Source organism: Phacochoerus africanus, chromosome 2 (assembly GCF_016906955.1).
Source record: "Phacochoerus africanus isolate WHEZ1 chromosome 2, ROS_Pafr_v1, whole genome shotgun sequence".
Taxonomy (NCBI): Eukaryota; Metazoa; Chordata; class Mammalia; order Artiodactyla; family Suidae; genus Phacochoerus; species Phacochoerus africanus.
In genome coordinates this window covers 116369937-116386959 of record NC_062545.1, presented here as the reverse complement: position 1 = coordinate 116386959, position 17023 = coordinate 116369937, and the positions used below count along the sequence as shown (strand labels likewise).

General features: G+C 43.8%; 1 protein-coding gene across 2 annotated transcripts in view; it reads left to right on the top strand.

Moving 5' to 3' along the window:
- MYZAP (myocardial zonula adherens protein) overlaps positions 1-17023 on the top strand; it is a 98413-nt gene that overhangs the window by 18478 nt on the left and 62912 nt on the right. For both annotated transcript variants that reach the window (XM_047766261.1, XM_047766262.1), the window contains exons 3-4: positions 7010-7165; positions 11366-11458. In XM_047766261.1, the coding sequence (XP_047622217.1) occupies positions 7010-7165; positions 11366-11458 (249 nt within the window). The remainder of the gene's footprint in view (positions 1-7009; positions 7166-11365; positions 11459-17023) is intronic.

The following is a 17023-nucleotide window of genomic DNA, read 5'->3' as shown; positions in this document are numbered from 1 at the left end:
ATAAGCCTGCTAAGTTCTCCTCCTTGGTGTGACTGTTTATACAACATCATGGGCTGTTGCCAGGTGAGGGAGTGTGTTGCCATGATTCACATGGGGCTGGGGCCACCCTGGCCATAGCCTGCAGGACTCTGCCTCTCAGAGATGGCAGCCCCCAGAGGACTGAAGAGGCCTGGGTTCTCCTCCTGACTGCCTGACCACCTGCCGTAGTGTCAGGTCACTCATAGCATCTCCAGGGGCCTCAGGTTCCTCTTCTAGCAAATGAAAGTGTTAGCCCGGATCCAGAAGGTTTCAAAATTTCTTTACCTGTGGAGCTCTTTATTTAAGCAAATATATGTGATGGTGTCATTTGCAGAACAGTGAAAGTGCCGTGGTTGTGGTTTAAAATAAGGTCTGTGCCATGTTGGCTGTCCAGCAGTGTCTCCCCCGCCCCAGCTTCGTCAGACACTGAGGAGGGGCTGGGAGATTGTTTACAAAACGGCTGACAACACAACTCTTCCGTTTTTCTAACCTCCTGAGCCTTTGTGATTGCTTCCTCATGAAAAGAAACCAAGGCTGCTTTGGGGGTGAGCACTTCCCTGCCACAGTCAATCTGATGACTGTGATGAGACCAGCAAGAAGACCCAAGAGGAGAGAGATGGACAGACAGGCAGAAGCACGCAGACAGGAGTGGAAAATTTACTATGAAATGAGATACTCAGAAATACAGACACCACAACAAAGAACAGAATCTATTAGTATCTGCAAGTGAGTCCAGCAGGGCACTAGGTGATTTATGTACATTGTTCTGTGTATTTCTAGCACAAGCTTCTGCGGTGGATGGAATTATTCCAATTTGACCATTCAGGACTCTGAAATACAGCGAAGTAAGTCACTTGCACAGGACACACAGCTGGTGGCAGATTTGCCGTTCTAGCTCGGGTCTGTGCCTCGGCTGTTGTCACGGTTGTGTCAACTTGCCTGCTTTTTCCTATCAGAAAAGTCTGCTGGATACGAATCCGACTAGGAACCACGAGGATGTGGGTTCAATCCCTGGCCTCTCTCAGTGGGTTAAGGCTCTGGTGTTGCCATGAGCTGTGGTGTAGGTCGCAGATGCTCTCGGATCCCGCGTTGCTGTGGCTCTGGCGTAGGCCAGCAGCTATAGCTCTCATTAGACCCCTAGTCTGGGAGCCTCCATATGCCTGGGTACAGTCCTAAAAAGACCAAAAAAAAAAAAAAAAAAACCCTGAAAAAAAGAAAAGCCTGCAGTATCAGGCAAGGTCACTTACTTAAGATGTGTTCTATTACCGCTGGGTTCCAGAAAAGAAAATCCTGATGCAACCCCCCGCCCCCAGCCTCCAAGATACCCTTCTCTTTGTTGCTGGGGTTTTTAGGCCCAAGCAGCTGCTGTCTGCTTAGGAGTATAGAGTAATATCTTTGAAAAGTTATTATTATCAGGATCCTATCATTCGAAATGCATTCTCTTTGGGATTTCTGCTTGGCTAGAGGTTTTCTTTCCCTTCTCATCTTTAAGCGTTCAAAGTGATCCGTCTTTGTCCAAGCATGAGTTTATTTAGGAAGTGGTCTCTATGCACTCTGGGAGACAGAAATAATAAATATCGTAATAAGCTAAAGGTCCCCCTTTCTCTGAGGGGCAGGCTGTCCACCCCCTCCCTAGTTGTCGCTCAGGCCATGGTGTTCATTTTCGTCGCATTCGGGCAAACCAATGTCAAGTGTGAGTAATGACCAGGAACCATAATTTGCTGAGATGGATACACAGGTCAGACAGGTCAGAGCACATTCCTCAGAGTGACCTCTTCCGCCTTCAAGACAACAGGATGCCCAGAGGCTCAGTACTCAGAGTGCCCAGGTCAGCTGCTGCCCTCTGGCTGGATGAAGAGGCTCAATGCACCAAGTTTTGGAAATAATTTGGCTTCTAGTTTTCAAGTGACTCAGGTCGTGTTACAGTCTGTCTATGTCACAGTCCGTCTATGTCACAAGTCCGGCTGCCTGTCCTGGCCTCTGGGGTCAGGGGCTGGCTGTGGCGGTCAACCAACCTCAGCTTGGATTTATGTTAAACTGTGTTTCTGGTATTATTTATTCTCTGAGAGCCCGTCTTTAACTGTGGGATTTTATTTTTTTTCTTTACAGGTCAATGTCTAGGATGAATAACCACATAATTAAAATATTCTGGCACAAACACAATCCCAAATAAACCCTCTTTCTTCTCCCCTTCAAAAAGTTCTCACTGAACATCTAATTATGCATCTATTGATGTGGAGTATGGGGGCTGTAGCAGTCACTGCCCCTGTGGAGCTTCTCCTTGTAAGATCCTATATGCTGGGAGTTCCCGTCGTGGCTCAGTGGTTAACGAACCCAACTAGTATCCATGAGGATGCGGGTTCAATACCTGGCCTCACTCAGTGGGTTAAGGATCCGGCATTGCCATGAGCTGTGGTGCAGGTTGCAGACAGGGCTTGGATCTGGCGTTGCTGTGGCTGTGGTGTAGGTCGGCAGCTACAGCTCTGATCCGACCCCTAGCCTGGGAACCACCATGTGCCTCGGGCTCAGCCCCGAAAAGACAACAGACAACAGACCAAAAAAAAAAAAAAAAAAGATCCTATATTATGATTTAGGGTTTAAAAAATTTGGTCCTTTACCACTGGATTCATACCCCAGCTCTCCAAGAGCAGTAAAGCCCTGACAGCAGGCATGTAGGCTGCCTTATTTTCTATAAGTTTTCTTTTCTAAGGCACTTGCTGCAAGTATATCTTTAGGGAAAACAGCCATAGCATGAGCCTGCAGCTAAATTCTAAGCCAGGAGTACATCCCCTGACAGTTTCATTGAGAGATTCTCCATATAGTTCACCAGTGATGCCTGGTGTCCATTCTGCTTCTTTGCACAGAGGATTTGGGATGCCTTTTCAGTTGTGGTTTCCTCTTCCCTCCTTTGGCAATAACTTTTTCATTCTGTGCATTTATTAGGGCTTTTGTTTTGAAGATGATTTTACCTAGTCTTGTTTCCTGCTTCTCATAGGCCTTGCATGTTTTTTAAAATACCAAGCAGTATTATAAAGAAGTTTTTTAAAAATACTTTTAATGAGGGAGAATTTCAAACATAAACAAAAGGAGACTGAATCGTGGAAGGAATACTGGACCCTTCATCCAGATGACCGCCCTGAACCCACAGTCAGTCCTGCCCCGTCTACACCCAACCCATTCCTCCACCCTCTACCCCAGATGTTATAGTTTTAGTGTGTTTCTCTAAAAGCTAAAGCTTCCCTCTTAATATAATCATAATGCTATTATCATGCCTAAACATTAATGTTTATCTAATGGGAAGATTATGTTAAAGGATACGAGAGGAGAAAAATTCAGCTACAAACATGGTGCCAAATATGTCAGCTCTTCTCATTTTTTCTGGGTTTCCAGTTTTTGGCCAAGAGCATACTGACGTTTCATAAAAATGATAGCAGTCTTAACACCTTTGCAACTTTTCTGGATATAGATTTTATGATTGGGGGTGAATATCATCTCCCCATCCCTCTAAGAGGAACAAAGGAAGTTCTCTTCAGGAGACCTTGTTTACATATTCTGGATAATTCCCCAGAACCTCTTCAGCTTCTCAAACTCCCAATTCATTCAGCAAATATTTATTGAGAAACTCATTAAGTGTCAGTCACTGTTAGATGCCGGGCATTATGGTGGAAAAGGAGACAAACCAGACCCTAGACTTCTTGGAACTTTCGGTTGATAGGGGAACAGGCCTTACATATGTAATGATGCTAACAGTTACCCCATGGTAGTTGTGGTAGGTCTTGTGGAGGAGACCTGACTGCCTGAAGGGTCAGTGAAGGTGACCTTGAGGGGAGGATATTACAGTGCAGCCGTGGGCTCTGGAGGCAGAGGAAGTAACCTGGGTAAGCGCCTGGGGCAATAAGGAGGTGGCTGATAAAGAACCAAAAGCAGACGGTGAGGCTGGAATAGGGTGGAGACAGCAGGGAGATGGGTCCCAGGAGGCTGGAGAAGAGTCTCCTCTCCTGGGCCCACCTCTTCCCAGTGACCCCAGAACTGAGAGCCAGGCTCTTGGCTTCCATAAACCAGAGGTCTGGGGGCCCCAGGGAGTTGTGCTTCCAACTCCTCTTCTCTTAGCTGTCTTGAAAGCTTTGTGGTTAAGGCAAAAGCTTAGATTTGGAAAGACACAGACACTTGAATACTGCTACCTTGGAAGAAATAGTAGTATTTATACAGTAGGGTTAGAGTGAAGATTACAGAAAATAGTGTATAATAAATGGCCAGGCAACAATATCTCCCCTTCTCTCTCGATAAGCATCCCCAGCCTTTCACTGTTAAAGCCCAGCATCTCCTCATGCTGCCGAGGAACCTCTCCTCATGGGGCAGCTGTGGTGGCAGCCCTGCTCATGAGCAGAGTCCTGTGCTGAGCGTGTGGTGGGGTGGGTGGGTATCTTTCCTTTAGACCCTGACTTGGTATTAATTTTTCAGTTTTAATTTTTTGAAAATTGAAGTAGAAATGGTTGACTCAAAAATAGTGCCTGTTATTTGAAATTAATTTTAAAAATAAGAGTACAAAAGACCATAAAAGGAAGAGCAAAATCCCATTTCACTGAGGAAACTATCATTAAAGCTGTGGAGTCCATCTTCTAGATGTTTCATACTCACACACTTTTTGTTTGTCTTTTTGTCCTTTTTTTTAGGGCTGCACCCACGGCATATGGAGATTTCCAGGCTAGGGTTCCAATTGGAGCTGTAGCCGCTGGCCTATGCCACAGCCACAGCAACTTGGGATCTGAGCCATGTCTGCAACCTACACCACAGCTCATGGCAGTGCTAGATCCTTAACCCACTGAGCGAGGCCAGGGATCGAACCTGCAACCTCATTGTTCCTAGTCGGATTCGTTTCTGCTGCACCACGATGGGAACTCCAATACTCACACACTTTTAAAACAAAAAAGGGGATGTGAAATTTACTGCCTGTTACTTAACAGATCTCTGATAACTTTCCATGTGCATGACGTGCAGATCTGCGACCTCCAGGGTGGCGTTTCACAGACTTTGCTGTCCTTTTGTATTCGCTCCGTCAGCGTTGGTCCTCCTCTCCCCATGTTCGTAGGGAAGCAGAGTCCTCTGTATCCGGCCCCCCTGACTAGTTTCCCTGTGAGCCGGTCCACATGTAAGGGCCTTTACTTCACAGAAATGCATTTCCCCAAAGCCTTCAGCTTGTTTTTCAGGAACTGGGTGGAGTTCGTGCCTGAAAGAGCATGCTTTTGTTTCCTGGTATGTGGGGGAGTTTCATGAGAGCATTTCCTCTTCCTAATGTTATGCGTACTAAAGCAAGGATGTCTCATCCCAGCTTCTCACTCTACGTAGAGCCCTTTACCTGCCATTCACCTCAACTTAGGTCCAACCTTAGAAGTTAGTTGTCTCTATGCCTGTGGGCCACAGAGGCGAAGCTCTTGAGCAGAAGCATTTCCCAGAAGCAAATGCAGACTGTCCCGTCCCTCATATTTTATCTCCTTTCAAGTGTGCAGAAGAGTGGGAAGCAATGGATGTCTTGTTTTCTTTCTTTTCTTTTTTTTTGTTTTGAAAAGCTCACGTTGTAAACAAACAATACATAAGGTATAAAGAAAACATCAAATATCATCCCAATCTTCAGTGTCTCTGCTCCTCCCCACTGTCCCCTCTTTAGAGGTCATTATGATAAATAATTCATCATTTGACTTGACTTTTACAAACGTGGACTGAATGGGATCCTGAAATGCTATTCTGTTGCCAATGAATCATTTAAAAATGCAAATCATAAGTTTTATCTGTCCAAGATGTTTTGCAAGTGCATAGAAAGAATTTTCCCAAAGGTGATTTAAAAATGAGTGCCTGAATGGAGTTACCATTATGGAATTCCGCCTTCTGTTCAGTGGGTCATCCCCAAGGAAGCTGGGACATAGGCTGGTTTGTCTCTGAAGTCTCACTCCCTTGTCTTGAGTTTTTCCCATCCCTTCCCTTTCATGTTGCAAAGACCTGGCTGGTCCCTGTACATCTAACAAAGCCCACGCTGTCGAGAGGTATCCTTAGTGTCAGGCAGAATTGGGCTTGAATCTGGAGCATGACTGTAAACAAGAGACTTAACCTCTCCGACCTTCAGTTTTCTCAGCTGCAGAGTAGAGAGGACAGTCACTGCGTCATGACATGGCTGTGAAGATTAAACATGTCAGGAACATTTCCAGCTTATAGTAGGTGCTCAACAAATCTTAACTTGTCTTCTTCCTGCTGCTTGAGCCTTTGTTCTGTGAAGGTGTGTTAGCCCTTGGACATGTCTCCCTGCTTCCCAGGAGCATTTGCATTTTGACATGGATCAAAGCTTAACTGAGGCAGTTCAGGAGCAGAAGATTCTTGGGGAGTGAGGTTATGCTACCTCTGCCTGGCTTTTCAGAAAAATTCCATGAATGGTCACAGCAAGTGACCCCACCTCCTTTCCTCAGAACTGGCACCAGGGTCAGCCCTAACCTCAGGACAATTTGGCTGCCAGGTGGCTGCCCAGATTCTGCTCTTGCATATCTCAACCTCCTACATTTCAGGCCTCATAGTCAGTGTTGAGGATGAAGTCATAGAGAGGAACTGGTATAGAGAGCAAAACAGGACTACTAAGAATGTGAGACTTCAGACACTCACTCTTGTTATCAGGGATGGCACGAGCCCATCTGGCACCTTGGTAAGAATTAGAAAAAGGCAGCTTCTCTGGGAGATGGGGTCATGCAGATGCATTGTGAGGTGAGGGGACAAAGCTTTGGAAGAAATTAGAGAAAGATGTTCTTTCCTTAGGGTATATGCTGGCTCAGCCCGTGCCAGGTGTGTCTTGGTGAGCAAATGCCTGGCTAGATCTCTGCTGGCGTCCCCCTAGCCAGCCACCCAGTTTGGACACAACCTGTATGACCACATGCAGTGGCTCTGTGATTACAGCCATCTTCCCGAGGCCTAACCATTCATTATGCTTTTCTCTCTTGCTGCCCTTTTCCAGCATCGTGACCTGAGCAATGGAGAGCCCACCAGGAAACTCCCTCATGGTGTGGTCTATGGTGTGGTGCGGAGATCAGATCAAAACCAGCAGAAAGAAATGGTGGTATATGGGTGGACCACCAATCAGCTGAAGGAGGAGATGAACTACATCAAAGATGTGAGTTCAGAATCTTTTTTTCTGGTTGGTATGCTTTTTTATAGCAGGGTGGAATTGGAAGCATAGATATGAAGGTAATAAGGCATTTTGAAATAATTTTTTTCATTTTTTTTTTGGTCTTTTTTTTTTGCCATTTCTTGGGCCGTTCCCGCGGCATATGGAGGTTCCCAGGCTAGGGGTCTAATCAGAGCTGTAGCCGCCAGCCTACGCCACAGCCATGGCAACGCGGGATCCGAGCCGCCTCTGCAACCTACACCATAGCTCACGGCAACACCAGATCCTTAACTCAATGAGCAAGGCCAGGGAGCAAACCCGAAACCTCATGGTTCCTAGGTGGATTCATTAACCACTGAGCCACGATAGGAACTCCTTTTTTGTCTTTTTATTTTAGGCCTGCACTTGCAGCACATGGAGGTTCCCAGGCTAGGGGTTGAATTGAAGCTGTAACTGCTGGCCTACACCATAGCCACAGCCACACCAGATCTGAGCTGCATCTGCGACCTACACCACAGCTCATGGCAACACCGGATCCTTAACCCACTGAGCGAGGCTAGGGATAGAACCCACATTCTCGGGGATGCCAGTCAGATTTGTTTCTGCTGAGCCACGACAGGAACTCCTGAAACAATTCTTAGTGTTACTCTTTTGGATGGAAATGTTTCTACAGATCTTCATGGTAATGTTAAAAGCACAGATGTAATTCTGCCCTGAGGTATAGATTGAACTAAGTATGTATACTCAGGAGACTATGTATGGCAAGGAGGCTCTTAAGTAGTTTGGACACTCCTGTGTATGTGTTTGGATAACTATATAAATTTGGCTGCAGGTAACAGAAAGGCCAACTCAAAGAGAACAGTTAGGAGTTCCCGAGTTGTGGCTCAGAGAAAACGAATCCAACCAGGAACCATGATATTGCGGATTTGATCCCTGGCCTCACTCAGTGGGTTAAGGATCCAGCATTGCCATGAGCTGTGGTGTAGGTTGCAGACACAGCTTGGATCTGGCATTGTTGTGGCTGTGGTGTAGGCCGGCAACTGTAGCTCCAATTAGACCCCTAGCCTGGGAACATCCATATGCTGCGGATGTGGCCCTAAAAAGCAACAAATGAATAAAAAAACAAACAACTAAAAAAACCCCAAAAGAACAGTTATCTCCTGCAAGGATAAGTCTAGGGGTAGGTGGGCTCCAGGCAGGAGACAGCTTTACTTCTCTGAGTTTCCCTTGGTTCTTTCCTCCTTCAGCCTCAGGCTTATGGCATCATCTGAAAATATGATGGTGTTTGGAGGAGGAAAAGAGACCACTCATCTCTGGTTACTCTTCAGAGACCCTCCATTAGACTTCTGCTTATGTCTCACTGGCCAGGACTAGTCTGGTCATGTGCCCATTCCCTACTCCCTCCCTGGCAAGAGGAATGGGATGGTTGTTGCTGGTTCAGACCACTCGGTTGGGTTGAAATAGATGCTGGGAAGTCAACCACAATAGACATTGTCTAACCTAAGCCAATTAACACCATTTCTTTGGAATCAATATTACATTTCTTATCTTTTTAACTATATGGGTTTTTTTCTGGAGAAAATAAATATGTATGAAGAAGAAAACAAAACCACCCATAATTCCACCATTCGACTAGAATAGTTGTTAACCTTTTAGAGCATTTCCTTCTCATCTTTTCATTTCTTTTTATCTCTTCCTTTTTGGTCCACCCAGTGTCTCCCTGGATTGGCCAGTGAGCCTGTTACCTAAACCAAAGTGATTAGATAGAGAGGAAATGAGCTTCTCTGATACTGATGGACCCCAAACACTGGCCTGTGGATGGGAAAGTGCTTGTGAAAAGCAGGGGAAGTGTGGGCATTGAAGCCCCTGTGGATCTTGGTTCAAGGTCCAGCCCTGTGTTTGACCCACCCAGAGTTTTGTCCTCTCTAGGCTTCAGTTTTCTCATGTATAGTTTGCATGGGCTGGGAAAGGACCCCTAAGGTCATAACTTCTAACTCTGGGTGCCCCATTTTATGTGGTGGGGTTGCAGATAAGATACAAAGACATGTCAGCTTTTGGTTGAATAACTGAAAAGACCATCTTTTATCGAATATCAAAAATCATAAATGTCTCAGGCACTTTCTTTAATGTGTCTTGAAAGATTTGGATATTTATGTAATTTTAAGGAATAAGAAGAAATCTTCTGTTTTGATTTAAAAAGATAATAAATGCTTCACAGAGAAAAATGAAGAAAAGCCAGAAAAGCTACACCCATATGGAAACACGTGGAACTGGTGTGGCCACCACCAACCTCAGATCCCCATCCAACCCCCAAAGGTTATTTCTAACCATTTAGAATTTCCCATTCCTAATTTTCCTGTATAGGAACGACTTGCACCTTCCTAGTCTACTGTGTTTTTCTCGTGGAAATGCTTAGGCCTTCCTCACTGAAATGCCCCAGATAATCTGACATCACTTCAGAGGTAGACCTTCTAAGCAGAGTGGTGGATTGCAGGTTGCTCAAGACAAGGCAGTAGGCCTCTTCAGGCTGTCAGCTGCCTAGGTTGCCGCAGGAGTGTTTCTGACCTGAATTTCTAGGCTCCACTGTGATCTGCACCTTGAAATTAATTTTCAGGCCCCACCTTCTATAGCCGGCTTCAGATCCAATCCTGGGTACCCATTCCTGAGTGTGTTGACGGGTTCGTTTGCCCTCCCTCCCCTGTGGGAGACTCTGGCTCCCTGCATTATTTGCCGGGGGCGGGGGGCCTGCATCCACTCCCCACCAGTTAGCAGCCTGAGAGCAAACTTAGGCGGACAGATGAAAGCCATTCTGCCTGCCCAGAATGAAAAGTTGTGCTTTTGCCCTCATTCCTCCAAAATGTTTGTAGTTAATGGCAAGAAAGTAGATTCTATGACTAGAAATTCTCTGGGGAAGGTGTGGTGTCTTGACATGCCCACTTCCTCCTGCCCTGAAATCTCCACCAATATTCAGGCACTCCTAATAAACACACAGCCTTGTTTAAAACAATGTGCTAGTTGTGCAAGTACAGCTTCAAAATTAAGTCCCCACATGCTGTGCCTGACACACCCATCATTCTAACCAAACTGCGGCCTTTGAGCTTGCCCTGTGATAGAAGTTCCAGTGCCTTCTGGAGAGGGCTCCCTTGAGGCTTCCTGTTCTATTTGAGCATCCCTGAGTTCTTTATCCATCCTCGGGCAGCAGAGGAAGGGGAGAGACAGAGACTATTTGTTAGGTTTTCTGCTTTTATTTAAAAAAAATTTTAAGGCCACATTACTCTTCTAGAAGCGGTACTATAGAGAAGCTTAGCATTTGTATAAACAGATGTTGAGGGAATCACCTTGACTTTTCTTCTTCTTCTTTTTTTTTTTTTTTGCTTTTTAGGGCCACACCTGCAGCATATGGAGGTTCCCAGGTTAGAGGTCAAATAGAAACTACAGCTGCCTGCCTACACCACAGCCACAGCAATGCTGGATCTGAGCCGAGTCTGCAACCTACACCACAGCTCACAGCAACGCCAGATCCTTAACCCACTCAGCGAGGCCAGGGATTGAACCTACATCCTCATGGATCCTAGTTGGATTCATTTCGATACACCACCAAGGGAACTCCTGACTTTTCTTATATTTAGTGCCTTGTGTGTTGTTCATGATTACTGAGGGACTGACTCTAGAATGTATGGGTTCTCTAAGCTCATACTTTCCCGTCTCATTTCCCAAATGTTTGATTGCTCTTTGGCAGTCAGAGCAGAGATAGGGGAAATTAGAGGTGGCTTTTCCTTTCTGGTTTTTTGATTCTCCTAGCTATGTGTTTACAAAATCAACTGTAAAATAATTTTCTACTTATAAAAATGCATGGTAGGAAAAGGGGAAAATGTTGCCCAAGTTTGGTTTTGAGGGTAGTAGGCGAATTTCAATAAACCAGTTTTTCTTCAGAGCTTATTGTTTGTACAATTCATATTTATGAATAATTATAATTATTATAATATGCCTTTATTATTATTATCACTATTATCTGGATAATTCCCTTAGCTTCTAACTAGGGATCAGGAGTGATATCTTCTTTCTTTATAATATCCCCAATTGCCCTATTCTTAAGATGGTTTTTCCGTGGGGCTCTTCTCTCATTAGGGTTTCTTAAGACATTTTGGAGATCTCACATGAAAATATTATAGCTTGGTCTCTAACTAACATCTTTGTGGGCTGCAGGTGAGAGCCACTTTGGAAAAAGTAAGGAAGAGAATGTATGGAGACTATGATGAAATGAGACAGAAGATTCGGCAGCTCACCCAGGAACTGTCAGTAAGTCAGACGTGGATGATGTCGGAGCTTAGAACTACCTCTTGGTTGCTAGTGTGTGAAGCCGCTGGAGTTGATTTTCTTTATGGATGGAATCATAGTTCAATTGAAATGAGGGAGTTTTTTCAAAGAATGAAGTTTATTATTAAAGGAAGTTGTATATGGCAAGAATAATCTTTACTTTCTTTTTCTTTTTTTTGTCTTCCCAGGGCCGCACCCTCAGCATATGGAGGTTCCCAGGCTAGGGGTTCAATGGGAGCTTCAGCTGCCAGCCTACGCCACAGCCACAGCCACGGCAATGCCAGATCCTTAACCCACTGATTGAGGCCAGGGATCGAACCCGCAACTTCATGGTTCCCAGTCACATTCGTTTCCACTGCTCCGAGACAGGAACTCCCCCCTTTTTTTTTTTGTCTTTTTAGGGCCGCACCCGTAGCATATGGAGGTTCCCAGTGTAGGGTTCAAATCAGAGTTGCAGCTGCCAGCCTCCACCACAGCCACAGCAACATGGGATCCTTAACCCACTGAGCGAGTCCAGGGATCAAACCTGCCCCTCAAGGATACTAGTCAGATTCATTTCTGCTGAGCCACGACAGGAACTCAAATTTTTACTTTCAAAGCATTCCCTCCAAAGTCAGGAATAAGATAAGGAAGCCAGTTAATCACCATTATTTTTCAACATTTTACCAGAGAGACTAGCCAGTGGAATTAAACAAAAGAAATAAATTTAGAGGTATAAAAACTGAACAGGTGTATGTAAAAATGTCACTGTTTATAAACTATATGATTATACACCCAGAAAGCTCAAGTGACCCAGTGAAAAAATGACTGTAAACAGTGAAAGAGAAGTTCCCATTGTGGGCTTAAGTGGGTTAAGAACCTGACTGGTATCCATGAGGATATAGGTTCGATCCATGGTCTCATTCATTGGGTCCGGTGTTGAAACATGCTGTGGTGTAGGTCGCAGATGTGGTTCGGATCTGGCATTTCTGTGGCTGTGGCATTCTGATTCTACTCCTAGCCTGGGAACTTCCATATGCTGTATGTGTGGCTCTAAAAGGAAAACAAATTTTTTAATTAAAAAAAAACAAAAACAAAAAACAGTGAAAGAGTTCTGTAAAATAACTGAGTAAAAACTTAATAGACACAAACAAATAGGTTTCAATATACAAAAAACAACCAGAGGAAATAACAACAAAAATCTACTATTTATCTGGAATTAAACTTGAGCAAGTAGGACTTACCATGTACTTAGAAAGGAAGATCCAACATCGTAAGATGTTAACACCACTCAAGTCAACATACGGTTTTAATATAATCCAGTAAAAGATACTAGCAGATTTTTACTTTATGTCGTTTTTTTACAACTAGACTAGGTGATTCCATGGTATACAGAAAATAAATATGCAGAGTTGAAATTCTGTAGGAAAAAAGGCAGTGAAGTAGACTAGCCCTCTTAATATTACAAGAAATTGAGAAAGCCTCAGAGATTGAAACGGTGTAGTTTTGGCACATAAATAGACGCCAATGAAAAAAAGCCCAGAAATGTATCCCAATATATGATAAATGCGGTATCTGAAATGAAGGGAGGGAAATGAACCAGTCAGTATGTGCTGTTGGCACAGACTTATACATGGATAAATTCTCAATAGATCAAAGAGTTAGATGCTTAAAAATGAAACTTAAAAGTACCAGAGGAAAATATGTGTGAATTCTTTTATACTCTTGGGGTGAAAAAGGCATTTGCTTACTATGATGTACAATCCCAAAACCACAGAAGGAAAAGTTGATAACCTTGATTGCATTAAAATGAAGATTAGTGCTGGCAAAAACACCCAAGTCCAGGTCAAATGACAAGCTGGGAAGAGTTGTTTGCCTTCATATCATGGACAATAGGCCAATATCCTGGGGATTTAAAGAGTATCCATGAATCAAGAAGGAAAAAGCCACAACTCATAAAATAGACAAAATATTTGTCATAGGTAATTTATACTAAAGGAAAGGTGAAGAGCTCTTAAATGTATGACAATGCTCTGCCTCATCCTTAATAAGAGAAATTCAGATGAAAGGCTTCCTGAGATGTCATTTTTACCTAGCAAACTGGCGAAGCTGCCTGAGTAGGACAAGATGCCATGGTAGTAGTGCTGTGGAGGATTGCTGCTTGGAATGCAGTTTACATTACTCTTAGGGAGAGTAATTTGCAGTATCTACCCAAATTATAAAATGCCTATATCCTCTGACTCAGCAATTCTCTTCCTAAGAATTTGGGATTTCTTGTCATGGCTCAGCAGTAACGAACCCAACTAGTATCCATGAGGATTCAGGTTCGATCCCTGGCCTTGCTCAGTGGGTTAAGGATCTGGCGTTGCCCTGAGGTCACAGATGTGGCTTGGATCCTCAATGATGTGACTGTGGTATGGGCCAGGAGCTACAGCTCCCATTCTACCTTTAGCCTGGGAACTTCCATATGCCACGGTTTCAACCCTAAATAAAGACAAAAAAAATGTATTCTATTGATAAATTCTCACATATGTGAAATGACTTAACATATGAACTTAGTTGTTAAGCATTATCTGTAATAGTAAAAAGATTGGAAACCCACATGTCCATTAAGAAGGGCAAAATAGGAGTTCCCTGATGATGCAGTGGGTTTAGAATCTGGTGTTATCACTGCTGTGGGTTTGTCACTGCTGTGGTTTGGGTTTGATCCCTGGCCCAGGGATGAGCATGGGCATGGCCAAACAAAAAATGGATGGGGGAGTTCCCGTCGTGGCGCAGTGGTTAACGAATCCGACTGGGAACCATGAGGTTGAGGGTTCAGTCCCTGCCTTTGCTCAGTGGATTAACGATCCGGCATTGCCGTGAGCTGTGGTGTAAGTTGCAGACGCGGCTCGGATCCCGAGTTGCGTTGCCCAAAGAAATAGCAAAAAGACAAAAAAAAAAAAAAAGGATGGAAAAGTAAAATAAATTGTATCTCTACAGTACAATACACAGAGTTTTGTTTTTTTTTTTCCTTTTTTTAGGACCACACCCATGGCACATGGAGGTTCCCAGGCTAGGGGTCTAATTGGAGCTGTAGCCACTAGCCTACACCACAGCCACAGCAACTCCAGATCCAAGCCGTGTCTGCAACCTACACCACAGCTCACAGCAATGCCGAGTCCTTAACCCACTGAGCAAGGCCAGGAATTGAACCGAAACCTCATAGTTCCTAGAAGGATTCATTTCCACTGAGCCATGATGGGAACTCCCACAGATTTTTGTTTGTTTGTTTTGTTTTGTTTTTAAGAGTAAAAATAATGAATAAGCTCTTCAAAAAATTTCAGTTATAGAATAGATGGTGAAAAAGGAAAGATAAAGGAAAGTACTATGTATAGTGTGCTACCATTTATTTAAACCAGCAGGGGAAAATAAATATATCTAGTTTATTTTCTGTATGGGCAAAAAGTTACTAGAAGGATCATAAAGTAAATTTTTTTTTTCCTTTTTTTTAAAGTGTTCTGATCTCATCTTTAATTTTGCTGCAGGCAAACAGTGACCCTTCTCTATAGGAACATAATATCAAAACCTCTGATTATTTCTTCAGTTTTTAAAATATATATTGTCTGGCATTTAATAAAAAATTACCAGGTAAATGAGGAGGTAACAAGTGACCAAACACCAAGACAAGAGGAAAAAAAAATAGATAAAATGAACAGACTTAAGAGAGATTGTTATTAAAGTTTTTAGATATGGATTTTAAGTTAACTTAGGTTTATCTATTGAAGACTATAAAGATTGAGAAAAAAGAATTCAGCAAGAATTTGAATCTATTTAAAATAATCAATGCAAAATAATAGTAATTGAAATAACTTAGTAAATGTGTTTAATGTATTAGAAACAGTTGAAAAGAGAATTAATGAACTAGAAGGAAAATAATTAACAGTGGTTCCTACTTGAGATGCAGAGTGGATAAGGTGATAACTGAGCAAATGGGACAGGAGTAAAGGGGAGATTTATTTTAGTGTGACCTTTTCTACTTTTAAAATATATGAACTCTATGAATGTATTATCTACTCAAAAATAAAGAAAAACTAACCTTCCCTTGGTTTAACCTAGCTAATGCTTGTGGGAGAAAACATTTAAACAATATTTGTAATTAATAATTTTGAAGGAAAAAAAAGTCTATTTTGTATGACATACTTTCCATAAAAGTTTACATATGCAGGAAAGAAGCATAGTTACAAGAGTCAGGTATTAGAGTCTGGTTTATGTCTGGGCTGTGAAATTATCTGCTTAAGTAAGACCTACTTCTGTGATTATAGGGGTGGGGGTGTGTAAACATATCCTCAGCACATTCTCACTGGCAGGAAGAGAATTGTGAAATTCTCACCTACCTTTGGAAATTCACTCTGCCATCTACTGACACTAATGACTGTAATTAAAGATGAAGGATTGGGTTTGCAATAGATGCATAAACAGGTCTCTGCCCCTTGCTTTCCATGGTCATCTCCTGCCCCCTCGTTTTCTCATACTAGAGCTCTCCCAGGGGCTCCATCCCTCTGCCCGAAGTCTCCTCCTCCTCCAGGCCACACCATGATTAGGATGCTAACTTGGAGTCCCCATGGTGGCTCAGTGGTAACAAACCCAACTAGTATCCATGAGGATGCAGGCTTGATCCCCGGCTTCGCTCAGTGGGTTAAGGATCTGGCGTTGCTGTGAGCTATGGTGTAGGTCACAGATGTGGCTTGGATTGGGCGTTGCTGTGGCTGTGGCTGTGGCTGGCAGCTGCATCTCTGATTTGACCCCCTAGTCTGGAAATTTCTATATGCTGCGGGTGCAGCCCTAAAAAGACAAACAAACAAAACCCCAAAAACCCAAACAAACAAACAAACAAACAAACAAAACTAACTTACTGCTATATGAACGTGCCCTGAGCAGAAACACGCCACCTGTTCCTGGGCCTGGCCTTCTGTTTCAGCTCTCTCCCACTCCCAAGGGTGTACTTCCCACTCTCTGCTGCCTGGCTGCTTTCTGTGGCTCCTGCTGGCCACACTAGGTCTATCCTGGAGCCTTCCAGAACCTAACCCCTGCTTCTACTGCCTCCTGGCTTTTCTATATCCAGCTCTTCTTTAAGGTCTAGCTTAAGATTGGCCTCCGATAAAACTCTCTTAAACATGTTAAAACACACATCCAACAAGGACAGCACAGCAATGACAGCAGCCACTAAACAACTCTTGAGAATCAGGTGAGCCCAAAGTATGTTTCTTCCATGGAATCAGAAAGAGCAAGATGACACAAGAAGGTAATCCAACTGAGTTCCCGGTCTGGAAGTAGCTGTGCCACTTCCTAGCTCTTTGGGTACAAACTCCTTAACTCCTCTGATTCCGTTTCCTCCCTTTAGAGGGGAATGTTCTGCCTCTGCATAGTGTCGTAAGGACCAAGTGAGGCCCTGTGGGGAACGTGTGAATATTTTCCAGAGGAAAAGTCTACTCTCTGGGTCATGCAGATGTTGCCTCTGCCCGCCCGCTCCCCATGACCTGGTGCCAGCAGCAGTTCCTGGGCCAGGGATTGAACCCATGCCACAGC